The sequence below is a fragment of the Micromonas pusilla genome, assembly GCF_000151265.4.
Source record: "Micromonas pusilla CCMP1545 genomic scaffold MICPUCscaffold_5, whole genome shotgun sequence".
NCBI classification, from domain to species: Eukaryota; Viridiplantae; Chlorophyta; class Mamiellophyceae; order Mamiellales; family Mamiellaceae; genus Micromonas; species Micromonas pusilla.
In genome coordinates, this window is record NW_003315886.1 from 1,391,885 (window position 1) to 1,412,683 (window position 20,799).

Genomic DNA, 20,799 nt, shown 5'->3' on the forward strand with positions numbered 1-20,799 from the left:
GAAATGGAGGGCGCGGTGATGCAGGCGGAGAACGCGGCGTTCTCCGCCGCGAACGCGAGCGCGAGCCTCGCGGCGAGCGCGCAGGCGCAGAGCGCGGCGAACTCGCAGGTGGCGACCGCGGAGGAGATGCGAGCGCTGAACGACGAGAAGGAGCGTCTGTGCCGCCAAAACGAACAGATTCAGGAAAACCTGAGAAAGATCGAGGAAGCGGAGACGGAGCTCCAGCGCGCGACGGACCGCCTCGAGGACGACCGCGCGAAGATCCGCGAGGAGGAGCACCACAAGGTCAAATCCGCGTTGGCCAAGCGCGAGGCGGACGTCGAGAGCCGCATCGCCGCCGCGGAGAAGGCGGAGGCGGAGGCGGCGCGAGCGATGGATCGCCTCGGCTCTGAACGCCGCGGCGCCGCCGACGCCGAAGCCGCGTGCGCCGCCGCCGAGGCGATCTGCGATACCCTCCGCGCCGAGCTCGCGACGATGAAAGCCGAGCTCTCCGCGGCGAACTTCGCGAAGGAGTCGGACGCGAGCGCGTTCGAGGCGCAGCGCGCGGAGGCGGAGGCAATGACGAATGAACTTCGCGCCGGCGTCAACGCGCTCGAAGCCGCCGCGCAGGCTGCCGCGGCGAAGATTGAAGACCTCAACGCCGAGGCGGCGCGCGCCGCGGAGGCGGCCGCGGAGGAGCTCGAGCTCGCGATGAAGGACGCGGTCGCGGATAAGAACGACGCGCTCGAGATGCTCGAGCAGTCGCTCATGGAGGAGAAGTCGCGGTACGAGGAGGAAATCGAGGCGAATTGGCACGAAGTCGTCAAGTCGCGCCTCGAGGAGAGCGAGGCGAAGCACAAGCAGGAGCTCAGCGAGCGCGACGCGACGCACCTCACGGCGCTTCGCGACGCGCGCGAGCACGCGGCGAAAGCCGCCGCGGAGAGCGCGGCGACGCTCGCCGCGGTCAAAGAACGCGCCGCCGCCATCGAAGCGCAGCTCAGCTCGGAGTCGGCGTCCTCCGCGCGCGAAACCGCGAGGCTCATCGAAACCGCGGAGAAGGCGCACGAGGTCACGAAGCAGCAAGCCGCGGAGACGCTCAAGCGCGTGGAAGCGGCCGCGGCGTCCGAGCTCGCCGCCGCGAGAGCCGCACACGTGGCGGAGTCGGAGAAGCTCCGCGTGGAGATCGCGCACGCCAAGGAAAACGCCGCCGCCGCCGCCGCCGCCGCCGCGGAAAAACTGGACGCGCTCAACGCGTCCACCGCCGCCGCGCTCGCGACCGCGGCGACCGAGCGCGCGAACGCGATCGCGACGCTGCAAGCGACGCACGCGCAGGAGATGAATGCGAAGCTGACCGCCGCGGCTGGGGACAAGGACGGCGCCATGGCGGCGCTCGAAGCGTCTGTCCGCGAAGAACTCGCGACGGATAAAAAAGCCGCGCTCGCCGCCGCCGCGACCGAGATGACCGCCGCGCTCGAGACCGCGCGCGTCGAGGCGAGCGAGCGCGAGGCTGCCGCGATCGCGAAGCTCGCCGCGGAGGCGGAAGAAGCGCACGCGAACGCGATGAAGGCGGCCCTGGAGGAGGCCAAGGCGACGGCGGTGAACGCCGCCGCCGCCGCCGCCGCCGCCGCGGAGGCGGACAAAGCCGCCGCGCTCGACGCGCAGCGTCTCGAACTCGCCGGCTCGGGCGCCGCGTCGCTCCGAGACGCGATGGATCGCGCCGCGAGCGAGCACGCGGCGGCGATGCGCGCGAAGGAGGAAGCCGCGGAGGCTGCGCTCGAGGCGCAGCGCGTCGCGCTCCTCGAAGCCGCGGCGACGGAGAAGGCGCGCGCGCTTCAGGACGCGGCCAAGGCGCTCCAAGCCGCGGTCGACGACGCGACGCGCGCTGTGCGCGCGGAACTCCACGCGAAGCACACCGCGGAGACGGACGCGGCGGTGGAGGCGTGCCGCGCGTCGTCGAAGAACCACGAAGAGCTCGTCCTCGCGGCGCACGCGGAGAGCGCCGCCGCCGAGCTCGCGGCGTGGACCGCCGCCCGCGAGGCGTCGCACGTCGAGGAGATCGAGGCTGTGAAGCTCGCGCTTCAGACGGAGCTCGAGGAGGCGGTCATGGCTGCGGAGGACGCCGCGGAGGCGCAGATGGCTGCCGCGGAGACGGCGGCTCGGGCCGCCGCCGCGCAGGAGATCGCGTGGGCGAAATCCGAAGCCGCGGAGGAGAAGGACGCGGCGCTGGCGGAACTCGAGGCGAGCCTCCGCGCGGAGCTCAGCGCCGCGAAGCTCGCGTCCCTGGAGGGCGCGTCCAAGTCCACGAAGGCGGCGCTCGCGTCGTTGGAGGCGTCCGTCCGCGAGGAGTGCGCCGCGGAGAAGGATGCCGCGTTGGCGACGGCGGCGGAGCAATCTTCGGCTGCGCTCAAAGCGAGAGAGGAGGCGCTTCTGGAGAGCGCGAAGACGAGCCTCGCGGAGGCGAAGCGCGTCGCGAAGGAAGAGCTCGCCGCCGCGATCGAGGCTGCGAAAACGTCCAAGGAGGAGGCGTTACAGAAACAAGCCGCGCTCGCGGAAGAGACCCTCGCGACGAAGCTCAGGCTTCAGGAGGCGTCCATTCGCAAAGACGCAGCGGAGGAGCTCTCCAAGGCGCTCACGACCGCGGCGAGCGAACGCTCCACCGCGCTCGTCGGCGCCGCGAACGAAAAGTCGCAGCTCCTCATGGACTTTGCGAAAGAGAAGACCGCGGCGCTGCGCGAGCAAGAGATGGCCCTCAGCGCGAGATTCGCGGAGGACAAGTCCGCGTTGGCTCTGTCCGCGGCGAACGAAAAGACGGCGGCTCTCGAAGCCGCCGCCGCCGCATCAGCCGCCGTCCTCGACAACGCCAAGCGCGAACACGCGGAGTCGCTCAAGTCGTCGCTCGCGTCGCTCGCGAACGACAAGGACGCGTCCCACGCCGCCGCGCTCGCCGCCGCGGAGGAGGCGAGCCGCGTCGCGGTGGCGGCGACGCGCGCGACGCTCGTCGAGGAGATGAACGCCAAGCTCGCCGCCGCCGCCGGGGACAAATCCGGCGCGATGGCTGCCCTCGAGGCGTCCATCCGCGACGAAGCCGCGGCGGACAAGCGCCAGGCGCTCGACGCCGCGGCTGCGGAGTACGCCGCCGCGACGGAGAGCGCGACCGCCGCCATGGACGCCGCGCTCGAACGCGCGCGCGCTGAGAAGACGGCGGCGTTGGAACGTCAGGAAGCGGAGATGACGGCGCGCGCGTTTCACGCCGCGACGGAAGCGGCCGCCAAGGCGTCCGAAGAGACGCGCGCCGCGGTCGCCGCCGCGGTCGCGACCGCGACCGCGGAGAAGGAATCCGCGCTCCGCGCGCAGCACGAGGCGCTCGCCGCGGAGGCGTCCGCCGCGCTCGCCGCCGCGACGAAGGAGAAGAGCGACGCGTTGGAGGCGCTAGAGGCGTCGATGAAAGCCAACACGACGGAGGAGATGACCGCCTCTCTCGCCGCCGCCGCCGCCGTCGCCGCCGCGGAGAAGACCGCCGCGCTGTCGCAGCTCGAGAACGCGCTCCGCACGGAGCTCGCGTCCGAGAAGGCGACCGCGCTCGAGCTCGCGGCGAATGAAAAGGCGAGAGCGCTCGCGGAGGCGTCGGCGGCGAGAGAGGCGGCGCTCGCGGCGGCGGCGGCGGCGCACGCCGCGGCGATGGAATCCGCCGCTCAGACCGCCGCCGCGGACAAGGACGCCGCGCTGGAACTCCAAGCCGAGGCTGCGATCGAGGACAAGTCCGAAGCGATCGAGCTGTTGGAGAAGGAGATCAACGCCGCGCACGCGGAGGAGCTGGCCGACGTGAGGGCAGAGTTGACGAAGCGCGCCGCGGAGAACCAAGAAGCCGCGCTCGAGGCGCAGCTCGAGATGCTGCAAGCCTCCGGCGAGAGCAACAAGAACGCCGCCGTGGAGCTCGCGCGCGCGGAGAACGCCGCCGCGCTCGCGAAGCAGAAGGCGTCCATGGAGTCTGCGTTCGCGACGGAGCGCGCGGCGCTCGAGTCGGAGACGACGCGCGCGATGGACTCCCTCAGAGCCGCCGTCGGCGGAGAGACGGAGACGAAGATCGCCGCCGCCGTCGCCGCCGCCACGTCCGAGCTCGAGCTCGCCGCCGCGACCGCCAAGGCGACCGCGCTCGCGACGCTCAAGGCTGAGCTCGACGCGGTCGCGGCGAAGGACCGCGAGACGGCGCTCGCGATGCAAAAGACGGAGCTCGAGCAAGAGACGAAGCACCTCGTCGACGCGGCGACGGCGGCGGCGGAGGCGCGATTCGATGAGAGCCGCCGCGCCGCGCACGAAGCCGGCGACGCGGCCGTCGCCGACGCGGAAGAGCGCGCGGCGCAGCACAAAGCGCGCCTCGACGGCGTCATCGCGCAGCTGGACAGCGAGAAGGAAGAGAACGCGCGCGTCCTCGCGGCGGCGGCGGAGGAGCGCGCGAAAGCCGCGGCGGAGCGCGCGGCGATCGTCGCGCGCGCCGAGCACGCCGAGAAGGCGACGCGGGAGATGGAAAACGCCGCGGGGGCGCTGCGCGCGGAGATCACCGCGCTGCAGGCGTCGCGCGGCGCGACGGAGGAGGCGCGGACCGAGGCGCTCGTCGCGGCGAACAAAGAGACGGAGGCGCTCCGGAGGACGCTCGCGGAGGAGCGGTCGAGGGCGACGGCGGAGGCGTCCGCCGTCGCCGCCGTGGAGGCGCGGGTGGAGGAGCTCGAGCGACAGCTGATGGACGCGGACGATCTTCGCCGCGCGATGCACAACCAGATCCAGGAGCTCCGCGGGAACGTTCGCGTCTTCGCGCGCATGCGCCCGCCGAAGGCTGGCGAGGAAGCGCACGCCGCGGTCAAGCACGTGGACAAGGATTCCATGTCCGTCGTCGACAGGCTCGGGGATGACCAGTGCTTTTCGTTCGACCGCGCGTTTGGACCGGACGCGACGCAATCGGACGTCTTCGAGGAAGTCTCCCAGCTCGTGCAGTCCGCGCTGGACGGGTACAAGGTGTGCCTGTTCTCGTACGGGCAGACGGGCTCGGGGAAGACGCACACGATGCTCGGCGCGGGCGACGGCGACAACGCCGGCATCATCCCTCGCGCGGTTCAAAAAGTGCTCGAGACGGCGGAAAACCTCAAAGCGAAGGGGTACGAATACGCCATGGAGGCTTCCTACGTGGAGATTTACAACGAGCAGATTCGCGACCTCCTGCGTCCCGGGAGCTACCACAGCGAGAAGCACGCGATCGTCGCCAACCCAAAGGGCGGCTGCCCCGAAGTCAGCGGCGTCGAGCGCGAGCGCGTCGCCTCCGTCGCGCACGCCGCGACGCTCGTCCGCCGCGCCGCCGCCGCCAGAGCCGTCGAGGCGACGCAGATGAACGCGCAGTCGTCGCGCTCGCACACGCTCTTCCTCCTGTACATCACGGGGACGCACCGCGCGAGCGGGCAGCAGCTCAGCGGATGCCTCAACCTCGTCGACCTCGCCGGGAGCGAGCGCACGGCGCGCAGCGGCGCGGAGGGCCAACGCATGAAGGAGGCGTGCGCCATCAACAAGTCGCTCTCGTCCCTCGGCGACGTCTTCATGTCCATCGGACGAGGCGATAAGCACGTGCCATACCGGAACAGCAAGCTGACGCACCTCCTCGCGCCGTGCTTGGGGGGCGACGGGAAGACGATGATGCTCGTGAACGTCGCGCCGGAGCCGGAGAGCGCGGAGGAGTCGATGTGTTCGCTGCGATTCGCCGCGCAGGTCAACGCGGTTGAGCTCGGCGGGAACGGAAAGACGCGCGGCGCCAAGCGAAACATTCAGTCGACGAATCCGGACGGCGGGTTCGGGGGGGAGCAGGAGAATAAGAAGCCGAACGCTGGGAAGGCTGCGGGCGCGATGCCGCTGCCGCCGGGAGCGATGGCGCGGAGAGCGAGCATGGCGGTCGGGGGCGCGAAGACGAGGAGCGCGCTCGGGGCGAACAAGACGTCGCGGCGGTGAAGGATCGAGAGACACGCCGGCAAAAGTCCTTAAGGATCGGCGTTCACCACGCCAACGCGGCCGTATGGGGACCAGTGTGGTAACAGATGAACGTCGAACGAACGTTTCGATCGATCGATCGCCGCCGGGAAGAGAAGAGAAGAGGTGGGGGGAATTAACTAACGACGACGACGCGGGTGACGGAACTACTGGGAACGCCGACGCGCGCGAGCGGAGGAAAGCGACGCGCGGCGGAGGGATCGGGTCATAACGGGGCGCGGGGGGGGGGAGGAACGAATGTCCATACGTTTAATGAAACTAACAACAGTGCTTTCATCGACTGCGATCAAAAACTCCTGTAATTCGTGTACCACCCCGGCGCCTGCGCGTGCCTCTTGCTCGGCGCCGGCTTCTTACCCTTCGTCTTCTTCCCCCCGGGGCCGCTCGCGGGCTTCTTCCGCGCGGAGCCGCCGCCGCCGCCGCCGCCGTCGACGTGTAACCGACCGACCGAACCCCCCATCGCCTCCACCTCGTCGATTAAATCCACCAAAGACGCGTCGAACCCAGTCGTGCCGTACGATAACGGCCGTAAATCGACCGTTTTATCGTGCGCGCACGGCTTCGCCGACGTCGTCGGCTCCTCTTCTGGCGATACCTCCACGACCAGCTCCGGCGTGTCCTCCGAAACGGGGGGTTTCGCTCGCTCCGAGGCGGCGGCGGCGACGAAACGCGTCCGCTGATCCGGGACGGACAGCGACGGCGACGCCGCGGGCGAATACCCCGCCGCCGCCGCGGACCGTTCGCCCGCGAGCAACCGCGACGCCATCTCCGCGCGCCGCGCGATCTCCTCGGGCGTCAGCACGCGATGGCGCGTCGCCGCGCTCGGCGCCGCGCTCGGCGCCGGGGGAACCGGTTCGTCGAGAACGGCAGCCGGCGGCGGCGGCGGCGGCGCGGCGGCGGCGGCGGCTGAGTCCTCCGCGTCCTCGACGAGACCGGACCGCCCCCGCGGCGCGAACATGAACGACGCCGGCGGCTGCGGCACGTCCGGCGACGCCGGCGCGTTCGGAGACGCGGTGAAGCACACCGCAGCCTCACGCGTCGCCGCGCGAGGCGCGACGGGCGGGGACGTCTGCACCTCCGCGGCGCGGACGATTTTGAAAACCTTTTTGACGCCGCCGCCGCCGCCGCCGCCGTCGCGACGCGACGCCACGAGCGCTTCCGCGGCGTCCGCGGCCGCGCGCGCTTCCGCCCACGCCGTCTCGGTGTCTTCTAACTTCACAGCGGTTTCCGCGTACGCTTCCGCGGCTTCGAACGACCCGAACGCGTCCGCGCCTTGGTCCAACCCAGGGACGGCGGGCGGCGCCGCGGCGGGCGGATTCAGGGTTCTTAACGCTTCTTCTTCTCCGGGGTCGACGTTCCAGGACGACGGGCTGATCGCGCTCGCCGCGGCGGCCGTCGTCGCCGCCGTCGGCGGCGTCACCGACGCGTCGGAGAAGTAAAACGCCCCGGCCGCGCCGACGGACGGATCGAACCGAAGCACGCGGTTCTGTCGCGTCGTCGGCGGCGGCGGCGGCGGCGTCGCGCCTTCGCCGTTCGCCCCGCGCGCCTCCCCCGCCGCCGCCGCGCCCGCGGCGAGCGCGGCGACGAGCGCGTCGTTCGGATCCGCCGCCGCGGCCGCCGCGGCAGCATCCCTCACCTCCTGCGGCAAAAGCGGCGTCGTGGACTCGGTTTCCCCCGCGCCCATCCCCTCCGGCGACGGCGACGGCGACAGCGTCAGCTTCAACGTCGCCGCCGGCGACGGCGTCTCAGGGCCGTTCTATACAAGCGAACGTCGGGGTGGAGTTGAAAGGCGTCAGTTGGCGTTGAAAGGCATCGAGGGCGGGGGTTGAAAGCGAGGGGTGGGCGGAGAGAAACGACGGCAAAAGTCCTTAAGGATCGGCGTCCACCTCGCGAACGGGGTCGTATGGGGACTAGTGTATAGAACACACCTCAGTCGCCGCCGTCGTCGGGCTCTCTGCGCTCTCTCTGTGCTGCATCACCCGCGCCGCCGCCGCCGCCGCCGCGCTCGCCATCTTGCTCGATTTTTCGTTCCCGCTCCCGCCCGCCGCCTTGACGACGACCGCGGTGGGAGGCGGCGGCGCGCCCGCGAGCCGGATCAGCCGTCTGAGATCGCGCGACGACGCGGGGGACAGCCCGGGGATGAACGGCGACGACGCGGCGGCGGCGACGACCAGCGCGCGCGTCGTCGCGACCGGCGGCGTGCCGGGTTCAGGTTCAGATTCCTCGGCGGGCTCGTCCTCCTCCTCCTCCTCCTCCTCCTCGACGTCGTGCGGCGTCGCCGCGGCTTCCAGCTCCGCGGCGGCGGCGGCGGTCGCGGCGCGGACGACGACGGCTCCGCTCGTCGGCGCCTCGACGAGCGCTGCTTTCGCGGGCGGCGACGGCGACGGCGACGGCGCCGCGACGACGACGGCGCGCCGCGCGAGCTCGTCGTCCTTCGCACGAATCTGCGCCTGGTACGACCGGATCAGCGCGAACGCGTTCGAGAGCTTCGCCTTGACGCTCTCCGCCTCCTCCTCCGCGCGTCGCGCGCGTTCCCTCTCGCGCGCCATCGCCTCCGTCGATTCTTTGAGCCCCGCCTCGAGCTTCTTGCGCGCGTCCGCGTACTCCACCACCTGACGGATCAGCTTCGCGACCTTGCGCTTCTCCTCCGCGCCGAGGTCGTGCAGCGAGCACCCGGCCGCGGACGGCGACGGCGACGCGGGGAGGTTTTTCCACGCGTCGCCGTCGCCCGCGAGCGCGGAGAATGAGAATTCGTTCTCATCGTCGCGGGCGATCCCGAACGCCTTCCTCGGCGACGCCGCGGGCGAGCGCTTCTTCGCGTCCTTTGACGTCCTGCGCGACGGCGCCTTTTTTGACGCGCCCCCTTTCGTCGTCGTCGGCTTCGCGTTCAAACGCGGCCGCGGCGACGGCTCGTTCGCGCGCACCTCGCGCAGGGAACGCCGTGTCGTCGTTTTCGTCGTTCCTCCCCCGCCCGCGTCGCGCGTCGCCGCGAGATCTGAGGAGGGCGCGTCGTAGAAGGGCGCGCGCGCGCCTCGTCCAAACTCCGCGGACGCGCCCCACGGCTTCCGCGCGGGTTGTGCGCGCGACGACATCGCGGCGGTCGCGTCGACGTGTGTGCGCGGCCGCGCGTTCCCCTCGCGACGACACCGAGGACGATGACGCACGACGAATGGCGCGGCGGTTGCAACGGCTAAAAGTCAGGGTTCTTTTGAAGGAAAAACGGCCGCGCGCGTTCCGCGAAAACGCCTTCTTTTCTTCAAGTCTACACGTGCGCCTCTTCTCGCTCGCGCCTCAACGATACAACCCGCTGACGCCCTCCTCGTGCCCCGGCGCGTCCGGATGCGACGCCAGAAACTCCCCGCGGACGATGTCGTCGATCGGGTACCGGACGAACCGAAGCGTCATGCTCCCCCGGCGCCCGTCGGGACCGACGCTCTCGCGCGTCCACTCCAGTATCTTTTCGAAGGAGTCCTCCTCGACTAAGGGTCGTTCCATACAAAGCGATGTCGGGGTGGAGTTCAAAGGCGTCAGAAGCGGAGTTGAAAGGCGTCGAGGGCGGGGATTGAAAGCGAGGGATGAGCAGAGAGAGACGACGGGCAAAGTCCTTAAGGATCGGCGTTCACCACGCGGACGCGGTCGTATGGGGACCAGTGTATAGAACGCGCCGAACTTCCTCGGCGGCGTCCGCGTCTGGTCTTCGATCCACAGCAGGACGTCCCCGGGCTCGATGAGCCCGCCGGCGACGCCCGGTGGATGCGGCACGACGCGCTCGACGACCGCGCCGGTCGCGACGCCCGTGCGTTGGAACTCCGCCGGTGAGCAGGGTCGTCGAGCGAGGAAGCGCGAGACGCGTGAGCGAGCGCGGACCGACGCGAAAGAAAGGACCAAAAAAAAAAACCTCTCGAGGCGACCGAGAAAGAGAGGGGCGAAGCCACGACGCCTCGCCTCGAGCTCCGGGTAGCGGTGCGGCGCCGGGAGGTGCTCCGGCGCGAAGCCGAGATGGTCGCTGATCGGGCGCGGCAGCGCGATCGAGATCTGGTGCGGCGCGCGCGAGTGCGCGCGCGTCCCCGTGCGCGCGACGTTCCAGTGCGCGCGCGTCGTCGTCGTCGTCGTCCGCGGCGACGAACGCGGACGCGGGCGGCGGACGACGACGACGCGGCGGCGCGTCGACGGCGGCGTCGGCGCGAGGAGGGAGGAGGTCGTCGGAGGCGCGGCGGAGGACGCGAGCGGCATCGCGTCGTTCGCTGCGGAGGGAGGGGGGAGGCGCGAGGCGCGCGGCGGAGGCGGAGGCGGAAGCGCGCGCGTCGTTGTCGCGACGGCGTCGTCCTGTCGGAACGCCCGATCTCTTCTCGCGCCAAAATCGATCCACGTGGGCACTTCGAGAGGCGCAGCGTCCCGCCGCGGATGCCTCACCCCGCCGCGGCCGCGCTCCGCGGCGCGGCGACGCTCCCCTCCTCCTTTCGCCGTCGACGCGGACGCGCGCCGCCGCCGCCGACGACGGCGACGCGCGCGCGCGGCGGACCCGGGGGCGCGTCGCGCGACGCGGACGCGGACGACGCGATGATCCCCCGGCGGCCTCGACTCCCCGCGATCAACCAGCCGGGCTCCGCCGCGCGCCTCGAGGTGATGCGATCCAAGCCGCTGTTCACGATCGGTCTCTTCGCGGACGCGCAGTACGCGGACAGGGACGACCACGAGCGCGAGTGCGAGCCCGGGCGCGTGAAGTACTTCCGCGAGGGGCCCGCGAGGCTGCGAGCGGCGATGCGCGACATTCGAAAGCGCGGCGGGGAGGTGCGTTCTATGTCACACCGGTCCCCATACGACCGCGTTGGCGTGGTGAACGCCGATCCTTAAGGACTTTTCCCGGCGTTTCTCTCCGCCCAGGGTCCCCCGCTTTCAATCCTCGCCCTCGATGCCTTTCAACTCCGACTGACGCCTTTGAACTCCACCCCGACATCTGCTCGTATGGGCCCTCGACCCCGAGTCGCTCGCGTGCGTGCTCAACCTGGGCGACATCATCGACGGGAGGAACGACGACGACGTCCGCGCGGAGGTGCCCACGCGCCGCGCCGCGGTCCCGGAACATCTCCTGCGGCAAAACCTGGAAGACTTGGCGCTGATGGCGGGAATCGTGGAGGAGACGCGCGGCGCGACCCCGGTGTATCACTGCCTCGGAAACCACGACCTCAACGTGCCGCGCGAAGACGCGCTGCGCGTCCTGGGAGGGAACCCCGGGCGCGCGGCGTACTTTACGAAGAAACTGCCGCGCGGGTGGCGTTTAATCGTTCTAGACACCACGGACGTGAACCCACGGTACGCGACGCCCGGGTCGGAGGCGCAGCTGGCGGGGGAGGCATACGTTCGAGACGCGAAGGCGGCGGCGGCGGGAGGCGACGCGGCTCGCGTCCTCGGCGCTCCCGCTCCCGACGACGTCTGCAAGCCGTGGGGCGGCGGCGTCGGCGACGCGCAGCTCGCGTGGCTCGAGAAGACGTTGGCCGACGCGGTGACGAACGAGGAGCGCGTGTTGATCGCGTCGCACTGCGCGCTGTCGCCGACGAGCGCGCGCCCGGGCATGGCGGCGTGGAACGCGCGGGAGCTCGCGCGGACGCTCGAGGCGCGTTCTATGTCACACCGGTCCCCATACGACCGCGTCGGCGTGGTGAACGCCGATCCTTGAAGACTTTTCCCGGCGCATCTCTCCGCCCAGGGTCCCTCGCTTTCAATCCTCGCCCTCGACGCCTTTCAACTCCGCTTCTGACGCCTTTCAACTCCACCCCGATATCATCGCTCGTATGGAACGACCCTAAGGCGTGCCCGGCGGTGGCGCTCTGCGTCGCGGGCCACGACCACCCGGGCGGGTACGGCCGGACGCTCGTGATCAACCCCAAAGACGGCCTGCACACGTTCGGAAGGGTGCACCACGTGACCCTAGAGGCGATGCTCGAGGCGAAGCGCGGGAGCACGTCGTACGCGACGTTGGAGGTGTACGACCACGACGTCGCCGTCGTCGGCGTCGGCGCCGCGACGAGCCGACGGCTGCAGGCGCGTTCTATCTCACACTGGTTCCCATACGACCGCGTCGGCGTGGTGAACGCCGATCCTTAAGGACTTTGCCCGGCGTGTCTCTCCGCCCAGGGTCCCTCGCTTTCAATCCCCGCCTTCGGCGCCTTTCAACTTCAACTGACGCCTTTGAACTCCACCCCGACGTTCGCTCGTATGGAACGACCCCGCAGGTGTCGCCCGACGGGAACTTCACGGGGGTGGCGCTGTTCGGGGCGGCGATGAACGACATCGCGACGGGGGGTCGCGGCAGCGGTGACGGCGGCGGCGATGACGTCTACGCGGGGGTGAACATGGACGAGCTGAGCATCGTGGATTGGATCAACGCGAACCGCGGCCGCGGGGGGCTGGACGTGAAGATCGAGTAGAGATTTCGAGCGGGGATTTGATTTATTTTTACTCGTAGCCGCCGCCGGCGAGACGACGACCGGACCGGCGGCTGGCTTCGCGGCGACGTAGAAGACTACAGTACTACTGTTGTACCATCACAACACTCTCACGATATAACGACGCTACTTCCCTAACCGTTTCGAACTGTTCGCCAAGTACGCCTTCTCGCTCATCCCGTGTGAAAACGTCCCGGCGCCCGCGCCCAACGGCTTCATCGCGTTACACCGCGTGCACTTGTCCGCATACTTTGGGTTCATGTGGTTCGCGCCCCCGCCCTTCGTGCACTTGTACGACTGGCACGCCCACCACCCTTTCTTCGCCTTGTCCATCTCCTCGTCCTTATCCTCCTGCGGCGTCGCGTGTATCGTCCCGCGGAGATACGTTTTTTGAGCCGCCATGGCGCGGTACTGCTCCAGCGTCATCGCCGCGCCGAACCCCGGCACCGGCGGCGTCGCGTCCACGGACTCCGCGAGCTTCGCGCGCGCTTCCTCCTCCGCGGCGTCTGATGCGGCTTTCGCGGCTGCGGCGTCTTCCTCGGCTTTTCTCCGCGCCGCCGCGTCAGCCGCCGCTAAAGCAGCCGCGTCGGCTTTTTCGCTCTCGACCATCTCCCTCGATCGCGTCTCGAGGCCGCCCTTCGGCTTCTTCGTCGTCGGTTCGGGCGCGTCGGGGAAGCGCGGCGGCGGCGGGACATCGCGCACGCGCGCGTGCGCGTCGTCGTGACGTCTCACCTCGCCGCCGCCGCCGCCGCCGCCGTCGCCGTCGCCGTCGCCGTCGCCGCCGTCGTCGCCGTCGTCGTCTCTCCTGGATCGTTTCTTCGCTCGTCGCTTCGCATCCTTCGCGTCTCGCTTCGCCGCCTTCTTCGCCTTCTTCCGCGCCTTCTTCTCCGCTTTCTTCAGCTTCTTCTTCTCCTTCTTCTCCCGCTTCCGTCGCTCCTTGTCCTCGTCGCGCTCGTTCCCGCCGCGTCGCGCGCCGCCGCCGGCGTCGGAGTCCGATTCGTCCTCCGAGCTGCTGTCGTGCCGTCGTCGCGCTCTGCCGCGATCGCGGCTCGACCCCGAGCCCGACCGTCCGCTGCCGCTCTCGCTGTCGCTGTCGCTGACGCTGACGCCGCTGACGCTTCGCGATCGCATCGGTGGAGCCGCCCTCGCCGCCGCCGCCGCCGCTGACCCGGCGCTCGGACGTAGTGACGGCCCGTCCGTCGAGAGACGAGAGCGAGATCTCAAAAAAATCGCCGTCCAGTCGTGATCGTGGTCCAGCACTGCCGTCCGCGCCTGGCACGCGCGCCGGCGCGGCGTCATCATGCCGCCGAAGAAGAAGGCGAAACTCAACCCGACGGAGCCGCGGAGGCCGACGACGCCGCCGTACGAGAAGGCCGCGGCCGCGAGACCCCAGAGCGCCGCTCCGCTCGTGAAGTTCCTGCTCGACGAGACCGACGCCGCGAGCGAGATCTTCTCTCGACTGGACCCCGCGTCGTTCGCGACGTCGACGCGCGCGTGCGCGGACCTGTTCCATGGCTTCAAGGCGCGCGCGAGGGAGAACGGGAAGCTCGATCAGGCCGCGTTCTTGACGACGGTCCCTCGGTTCAAGTGGGCGGTAGAAAACGGGCTCTTGCAGCTCGGCATGGGACTCTTCAGGCACGCTTTGAGGATGAACGTCAAGCGGGCACCCTGGCAGTGTGCGTTTGCGTTTGGGGAGCTTCCCGCATCCTACGACTACTACGCATCCTGGAGGAAGGCGCACCTGGAGTCGGACGACGCGGTGACGATCTTGCGACGGCTGTTGACGGACTTCTCGGGAGCTTTCGACGGAAGGTCTCTCACGAGAGAAATGCGCGAAGACATGAGCGCGGATGTCGCCGCGGCGGGATCCGTGGACGTGATTAAGTTCGTCGCCACCGTCGGAAACAGCGGTTGGACCGACGAGTGGCGTGACGAGTGGGGTAACTCCATTCCGATGATGTTCACGTACGGGGCGTGCGCGCAGAATGCCGCCGCGGAGGGGCACTTGGACGCGCTGAAGTATTTACGCGAGGAGCTCTCGTGCGACTGGTGTGATGGTGTCGTCTTGAAAGCCGCGGAGCACGGGCACGTCGAGATGATGCTCTGGGCGATAAACAACGGGTGCGAATGCGAGGAGTCGTCGAAATACGCCGCGCGCGCGGCGCTCCACGGGAGGAGAAACGTTCTCGAGGTCTTGCGGAATCTCGAGTATCCGTTCGACGAGCTCGTGACCGCGGACGCGGCGTTAGGCGGGCATCTCGACATTCTCAAATGGCTTCGGAGTGAGAGTTTCCTGCTAGAAACGATCATGGAGACGGGAGAAACCTGGGGGCCGTGCCCGTGGGACGAGAGCGCGACCGCGAACGCGGCGGGAGAAGGAGGGCGCGACGCGGAGTTGTTACGCTTTGCGCGCGAGAACGGGTGTCCGTGGGATGGCGATGTGTACCTCCGAGCGCAGGAATGGAAACGACCCATCGCTTTCGAGTGGGCGTTGAAGAACGGGTGCCCATTTCCGACGGAAGAAGACATCAAGCGTTGGTTATCCAGGGCAGAGTACGAGAAGACGCCCCCGTTTCACCGGTTCGCGTTTGTCAAGAGAAGGGACTCGACGGGTGCGGAGATGAATCCAAAAGCCCTCCTCGACGAACTCTATAGCCACTTCGCTCATGACGGGGTGACGACGCTCCCGGACATGTCTCACCTTCACGACTACGATCCTGATGCCGAGGCGTGATTGTAGACCTCGAACGCATGTAAAACAATTACTGTACACGTACACCGACGTCGTCGTCGTCTTTTTTTTTTTCACAAAACCTCCCTCGTCGTCACGCGAACGCGAACCCTCTCGCGCCGTACTCGATCGCGCTCACCAGCTTCTCTCGCAGCTGCTCGTACGTCACGTACCTCGCGAGTTTTATCGTCCGCGAGCACGTCTGCGACTCCGGCAGCGATTCCGGAGACAAGTGCGACGCGAGCGTCAGTCGAAAGTCGCACTCGTGAAACCCGTTGGGACCCAGCACCGCGGCGCCAGTCCAAAACGTCAACAAATTTGCGCGCCGCTCCGCCGTGAACGACTCCACCGCGCGCCAGAACCACTCCACGATGCCCTCGCCGCCGCCGCCGCCGCCCGCCGCCGCGGTGGACGAGGCGTACATCGACCGTCCACCGCCGCGCCCGCCGCCGCCGCCGCCGCCGCCGCCGCCGAGAGGAGCGGTGATATCGTACGCGGGGGAAACGATCTCGCACTGGGTCGCGCGCCGCCATTCCCGCGGACACAATGCCTCGACGCCGCAGACGGCTCGGCGGAGATCCTCCGGGGTGAACCCTCTCAGCGCGTTAAGGGGGATGACGTCCGCGAGTCCGCGCCGGATCGCGTCCACGGCGAACGCGGTGGACGCGCCGAGATGGCGCGCCGCGCGGTGCTTCAGCGTTTGAAGGACGTACTTGGCTTTGTTGGCGTCGGTGACGACGACGTCCCCGGCGGCGTTCGAGTCCGAGTCCGAGTCCGCGTCCGCGTCCGAGTCCTCCTCTTTCGTCGTAACGTCTGCTTCTTGAGCGTTATCATCACCCTGAAGGTCATCGACGTCGCTCTCGCCGCTGTCCTCGCGCCTGAACACGAGCTCCCCGATCGCCCACGCGTTGCTCTCGTCCGCCATCGGCTTCGCGAGCAGACGCGCGAGCCCGCGGCAAAACTCCGGCTCCACCGGCGCCATCGCCTCCAACAGCGCCTCCGCCTCGGCGACGACGTCCGCCTCGCCCACGCCCCCTTCCTCGCCGCCCGCGCCCGCCGCGCGCACGGCGTCGCGCAACCGCTCCACGGCGCCGCGCGTGCCGTCGTCGCCGAGGATCTGCGACCACAGCCACGGCACGATCGGGAAACGCACCGGGCACCCGGAGGCGACGGCGAGACCGAGAAACCGCCCGACGAACCGCCACGGCTTCGGGGACGCCGCGACGACGCACTTCGGATCGACGTGATACCACACCCCTCCCGCGCCGCCGTCGCCGCCGCCGTCGCTGTCGCCGTTCCACGGTTTGAACAGCGCTCTGCCACCGGCGTCGGACGACGCGAGGAGCGCGGCGGCGACGGCTTGGAATCCCTCGCGCACGACCCCGGGGCCGCTCCCGATCTCGCCCTCGAAGCCGACGTTGAGCGCGAGCCCTCGAAGCCCGAAGCCGCTCCCGTCGTCGTCGTCGTTCTCGTGGAGAAAGCGAACGGTCGCGCCGGTTCGCGTCCCGCCCCCGCCGCCCCCGCCCCCCGCGCTCAGCGCCTCGAGTCTCGCTTCGAGCCCGACCGAGGGCGCGACGCCGCCGGGACTGTTCGCGCCCGCGGAGCCGGGGAACCCCACCCCGGGGAGAAACGACGGATGGACGGGCGCGCGGGCCGCAACCTCGGCGGCAATTTCTCGGTCGGCCGCATCCAGAGCTTGGTCTGGTGACATGAGGGTGCCGGGGATGTGAGGAAAACGCGCCCGACGCCCGACGCGGATCCAGCCGGGCGCGCCGACGCCTCCGGCGTCGGCGTCGACTTCCTCGTCGCTCTCGTCCTCGACGGGTTGGGACAGATCAATGCCCGCGCGGAGCCACCCGCGGCGCGGGGGTCCGCGAAAGCCCCGGACGAACCCCGCGCTCCGCGCCGTCGCTTCCGCGACGATGGCGGCGACGGCGTCGTAAAAGTCCCCGACCGGGTCCGTCCGCGAGATGGTCACGTCGCGCGCGTTCCCGAAGATGGACAACGCGGTCCCGCGCGTGGACGCTCGAATCTCGCGCGTCAGCCGACGAAACTTCGTCCAGAAGGACACCATCCCGGGGTAGTCGTTCAGAAAGTGTAACACCCTGCCGGGGCCCACCGCGCGCTCGTCCGCCTCGACGACGGCGAGAATCGCGTCCCTGTGGATCGTGATCAGCGCCGGAATCTCCACGCCGAGCGGCGGAAACGTCCTCACGTGCGCCTCCGGGTCGTTCCATACGAGCGAACGTCGGGGTGGAGTTGAAAGGCGTCAGCTGGAGTTGAAAGGCGTCGAGGGCGGGGATTGAAACAGTGGGGTGGGCAAAGAGAACCGCCGGGCAAAGTCCTTAAGGATCGGCGTTCACCACGCCAACGCGGTCGTATGGGGACCAGTGTATAGAACGCACCTCCTTCGCGGGGTACGGCGAGACGACGTCCTCCGGGACGTCCACCGGCGGCGCGGCGACTCGAAGCGCCACCGCCGCGGCGTGGATCACCCCGAACGCGACGATGAGCGATCGAAGCGGCGACGACGACGACGACGCGCCGCCCGCGGTGAGCGCGGTCCTCACCGCGTCGTGGGCGGCGGCGTCGCCGTAGCTCGACGACCCCGTGGATATCCACGCCGCGGTTTTGATGTGTTCGACCGCGGCGGCGATCGCGTTGAGGACGTGATGCATCGCCGCCGCCACCGGGGACGCGCGCGCGTACAAGTGGTACGCCGAATCCCCGTTCGATCCATACTCCTCGACGATTGACCATACGGAGACCGTCGGGTTGACGTCGATGATGCGCGCGGTCGGACGGTCACTATCCCCGTACCTGATCGTCGGAAACGACGTCGCGATCTTTATCGGTTGGGTAGCGTCCTCCGTCGTGCCCGGCGTCTCCCACAGCCCGAACGTCGGAAGTTCTCCCGCGCGTCGGCCGGGGACGAAGATCGCGTCGTGCGACTCTAGCGTCCGCAAGACTTCGAACCGGACCCCGTCGCGCAACCTGTCGTCGTAATCGTGCAACTCCGACTCCGGGTCGCAATCTTTCAAACGACCTCCGAGGAGACGCGCGCGCTCTTTCCCGCGCCTTTCGTTCACCTGCTTCAGCAACATGGTGACGCACACCAGAGTCGCGACGCTCCGTGATCGCATCGCTTCTTGCTCGAACATCTTTACGAAATCTTGTGCGGCCGCGAGGGCGGTGAACAACTCTTTATTCCATATATTGACTGGGTCCGACGGCTTCGTGAGCCGCGCGCAGACGCAGTCCCTCGCCCACACGGTCACGTCTTTCAGGACCTCGTGCATCTCTTTGATCGAGGACGCGCGGAGCCCGAGCGCAGCCGGCGGCGCGAGCAACCCTTCTTGGAGGAAAAATTCGTCTCGCTTAGATAACGCTTCGCCCGAGGTCTCGCTCCGCGGCGGCGAGGTCGTGAAGCCGTAGTCGTACTCCGCGTCCCCGTACGGCGACTCCCCCAGGGTCGCCTCTTCCCTCGGATTGGCTCGCATCGCGTGTATCGGGGGATAGTACGTGAAATTCGAGATGCCGACGCAGTTCGGAGACGCTTTCGGCGTTTGATCCGAAGCGACCACCCAAGCGAGCAACGTCGCGTTGTACGCGAACTTGTTCACCGCGGGCTGCGGCGCCCCCGACTCGATCAGTTTTCGCGTCAACGCCGGCAACGCCTCCCCGAGGCGCCGCGCCCACGGCCCCGCGAGCCCCGCGCGCAGCCCGCACACCGCGGTTGACAACCCGGCGTCGCCGCCGTCGACGCCGCCCCGACCGCGACGGGGCAGACCCGGCGACGTCAGTCGGACGCTATCCTCACAGCACGTGTCCTTCAACGTCTCCATGAGCTTCGTGACCGCGCGCCACCCGTCCGCGGCGTGCGCCGTCGGCACGCCGTGCGCGTGCCACGCGTGCGCGATCAACGCGAGCGCGCGCGCCGCGGACGCGGTGTAGACGCCGGCGCAGACTTCGAACGGGCACGTCCGCAGCGCGTCGCGCACGGCGAAGAGCTCGCAGCCGCACGCGAGGAGGACGGCGGCGCGGCCGTCGGCGCGGACGTACGGCTCGAGCGCGTCCAGCACCGGGGTCGGATCCGCGTCGTTCATCGGGAGCATCTTCGCGCCGATCGCGCTCGTCGTGGGCACGAACGGCGCGGTGTGCATCGCGAACGCGTTGAACGACGGCGGCGACGATCGCGGGGGTCGGGACGCGTCCGCGTCCGCGTCCGCGTCCGCGGCGGCGGCGACGCCGGGGTCGACCGGGCGCGGCGGCGCCGGCAAAGGCGTCGCGGGAAGCCCTCCCGGGGGCACGCGCCGGAAGAGCTCGTACTTCACGAGCCGCGCGAGGACCTGCACGGACGTCCGCCGCGCGACGGACGACGCGACCGCGGCGTGCTCCTCCACGGAAGTTGTCCGCGTCGGGATGGACGACGCGCGGACGCGCATGATGGCCTCGAGAGACTCGGAGGAGACGCCGAGCCGGGCGATCTCCGCGTCGAACCGCGTCTCGCGCGGTTCCTCCGGAGAGGGAGAAAGCGGCTCCGGCCTCGCCGCGGCCGCGGAGCCGCCTCGCCTGGACGGCGGTCGCCGTGGCGGCGCGGGAGCGGTCGTCGACCCGCGCCCGCGCCCGCGCCCGCCGCCGCCGCGCCCGCCGCCGCGCCCGCCGCCGCGCCCGCCGCCGCCTCGTCGCGTCGTCAGCTCGAAGACGGCGTCGAGCTCGAGCTGACGCGTCTCCTCCGCGCCGCCGACGCCGAAGAGCTCGTTGAGCTGCGCGTCCCACTCGTTCGCGCTGCCGTGCGGCCGCGCGCGACCGGCGCCGGCGCCGGCGCCGGCGCCGGGTCCTCCCCGCGGAGACGGCGGCAGCGCGTTCGCGAACCTGGTGGCCGCGCGCGGCGCCGTCGGCGGTCGGAGGCCCCTCATCGCATTGTAAACCGGGTCGAGCCCCGCCGCCGCCATCGCGCGCGCCCTCCGGGTTGCCGCCTCTATCGCCTCCGCGGGGGTTTGAAATTCCGAGGGGGTTTCATCCTCGGGGTGGGGCTCGATAAAATTGACGTACTCGAGGGACATGGACGTGTCCGTGTCGACGATATCCGGCGCGGGGTCGTCGTCGTCGTCGGTCGGCTCGTCGTCGTCGTCCGTTATCGTCGTCGCGTCGTCGTCATCGTCGCGCGTCGAGCCGCGGCGGCGGACTCCGCGCCGAGGCGAGGCGTCCCCGGCCGCGAATATCGCCCGGACCGCCGCTACGTCCGCCGCGTCGAACGAACGCGTCGACGGCATCTCCGGGAGCGGCGACGCGATCCGTTCGCCTTGGATCGCGAGCTCGCCCGCGTCCGCGTCCGCCTGCGCCTGCGCCTGCGTGATAAGCTGCACCGCCGCCTCCGCCTCCGCCCGCATGACCTGCGCCTCCGTCCGCGCGTAGTTATCGTCGCGGTCGGTCGCTTCGCGCAGCAACGCGAGAAAATTTTCGTCGTTGCTCAAATTCACGGCGTCGCGGCGAGCCCCCGCGCGCGCGCCGCCTCCCGCGCCGTCTCCGCCGGCGCTGAACCACCTCTGAAGCGAAGACCACGCGTTCGCCGACGCGCGCGCGGCGCTGGGCGCGGGGACGGGCGCGGAGACG

The 20,799-nt window shown here is 69.8% G+C and overlaps 8 protein-coding genes across 8 annotated transcripts; 3 read left to right on the forward strand and 5 right to left on the reverse strand.

The window, feature by feature from the left end:
• Positions 1 to 4,701: 4,701 nt before the first annotated feature.
• MICPUCDRAFT_2397 (uncharacterized protein) lies at positions 4,702 to 5,745 on the forward strand (the record flags this gene model as incomplete). The annotated part of the gene is made up of 1 exon (XM_003058605.1): positions 4,702 to 5,745. A coding segment is annotated over one exon (1,044 nt), but the record flags the coding sequence as incomplete, so codon positions are not given.
• Positions 5,746 to 6,228: 483 nt separating this feature from the next.
• MICPUCDRAFT_47410 (uncharacterized protein) lies at positions 6,229 to 9,098 on the reverse strand (the record flags this gene model as incomplete). The annotated part of the gene is made up of 2 exons (XM_003058976.1): positions 6,229 to 7,762; positions 7,935 to 9,098. The coding sequence occupies 2 exons, from the start codon at positions 9,096 to 9,098 to the stop codon at positions 6,293 to 6,295; spliced, it is 2,634 nt and encodes an 877-aa protein (XP_003059022.1). The 3' UTR covers positions 6,229 to 6,292.
• A 199-nt stretch (positions 9,099 to 9,297) lies between these two features.
• Positions 9,298 to 10,239, reverse strand: MICPUCDRAFT_58422 (uncharacterized protein; the record flags this gene model as incomplete). Its single annotated transcript, XM_003058977.1, has 1 exon — positions 9,298 to 10,239. The coding sequence occupies one exon, from the start codon at positions 10,237 to 10,239 to the stop codon at positions 9,298 to 9,300; it is 942 nt and encodes a 313-aa protein (XP_003059023.1).
• Positions 10,240 to 10,566: 327 nt separating this feature from the next.
• Positions 10,567 to 12,434, forward strand: MICPUCDRAFT_58423 (uncharacterized protein; the record flags this gene model as incomplete). The annotated part of the gene is made up of 4 exons (XM_003058606.1): positions 10,567 to 10,797; positions 10,991 to 11,665; positions 11,815 to 12,093; positions 12,240 to 12,434. The coding sequence occupies 4 exons, from the start codon at positions 10,567 to 10,569 to the stop codon at positions 12,432 to 12,434; spliced, it is 1,380 nt and encodes a 459-aa protein (XP_003058652.1).
• A 144-nt stretch (positions 12,435 to 12,578) lies between these two features.
• MICPUCDRAFT_58424 (uncharacterized protein) lies at positions 12,579 to 13,583 on the reverse strand (the record flags this gene model as incomplete). The annotated part of the gene is made up of 1 exon (XM_003058978.1): positions 12,579 to 13,583. The coding sequence occupies one exon, from the start codon at positions 13,581 to 13,583 to the stop codon at positions 12,579 to 12,581; it is 1,005 nt and encodes a 334-aa protein (XP_003059024.1).
• Positions 13,584 to 13,752: 169 nt separating this feature from the next.
• On the forward strand, positions 13,753 to 15,228 carry MICPUCDRAFT_47411 (uncharacterized protein; the record flags this gene model as incomplete). The annotated part of the gene is made up of 1 exon (XM_003058607.1): positions 13,753 to 15,228. One exon carries the CDS (start codon positions 13,753 to 13,755, stop codon positions 15,184 to 15,186), a length of 1,434 nt encoding a protein of 477 aa, XP_003058653.1. The 3' UTR covers positions 15,187 to 15,228.
• A 49-nt stretch (positions 15,229 to 15,277) lies between these two features.
• Positions 15,278 to 15,607, reverse strand: MICPUCDRAFT_17417 (uncharacterized protein; the record flags this gene model as incomplete). The annotated part of the gene is made up of 1 exon (XM_003058979.1): positions 15,278 to 15,607. One exon carries the CDS (start codon positions 15,605 to 15,607, stop codon positions 15,278 to 15,280), a length of 330 nt encoding a protein of 109 aa, XP_003059025.1.
• A 1,921-nt stretch (positions 15,608 to 17,528) lies between these two features.
• Positions 17,529 to 19,028, reverse strand: MICPUCDRAFT_68414 (uncharacterized protein; the record flags this gene model as incomplete). Its single annotated transcript, XM_003058980.1, has 1 exon — positions 17,529 to 19,028. One exon carries the CDS (start codon positions 19,026 to 19,028, stop codon positions 17,529 to 17,531), a length of 1,500 nt encoding a protein of 499 aa, XP_003059026.1.
• Positions 19,029 to 20,799: the final 1,771 nt, after the last annotated feature.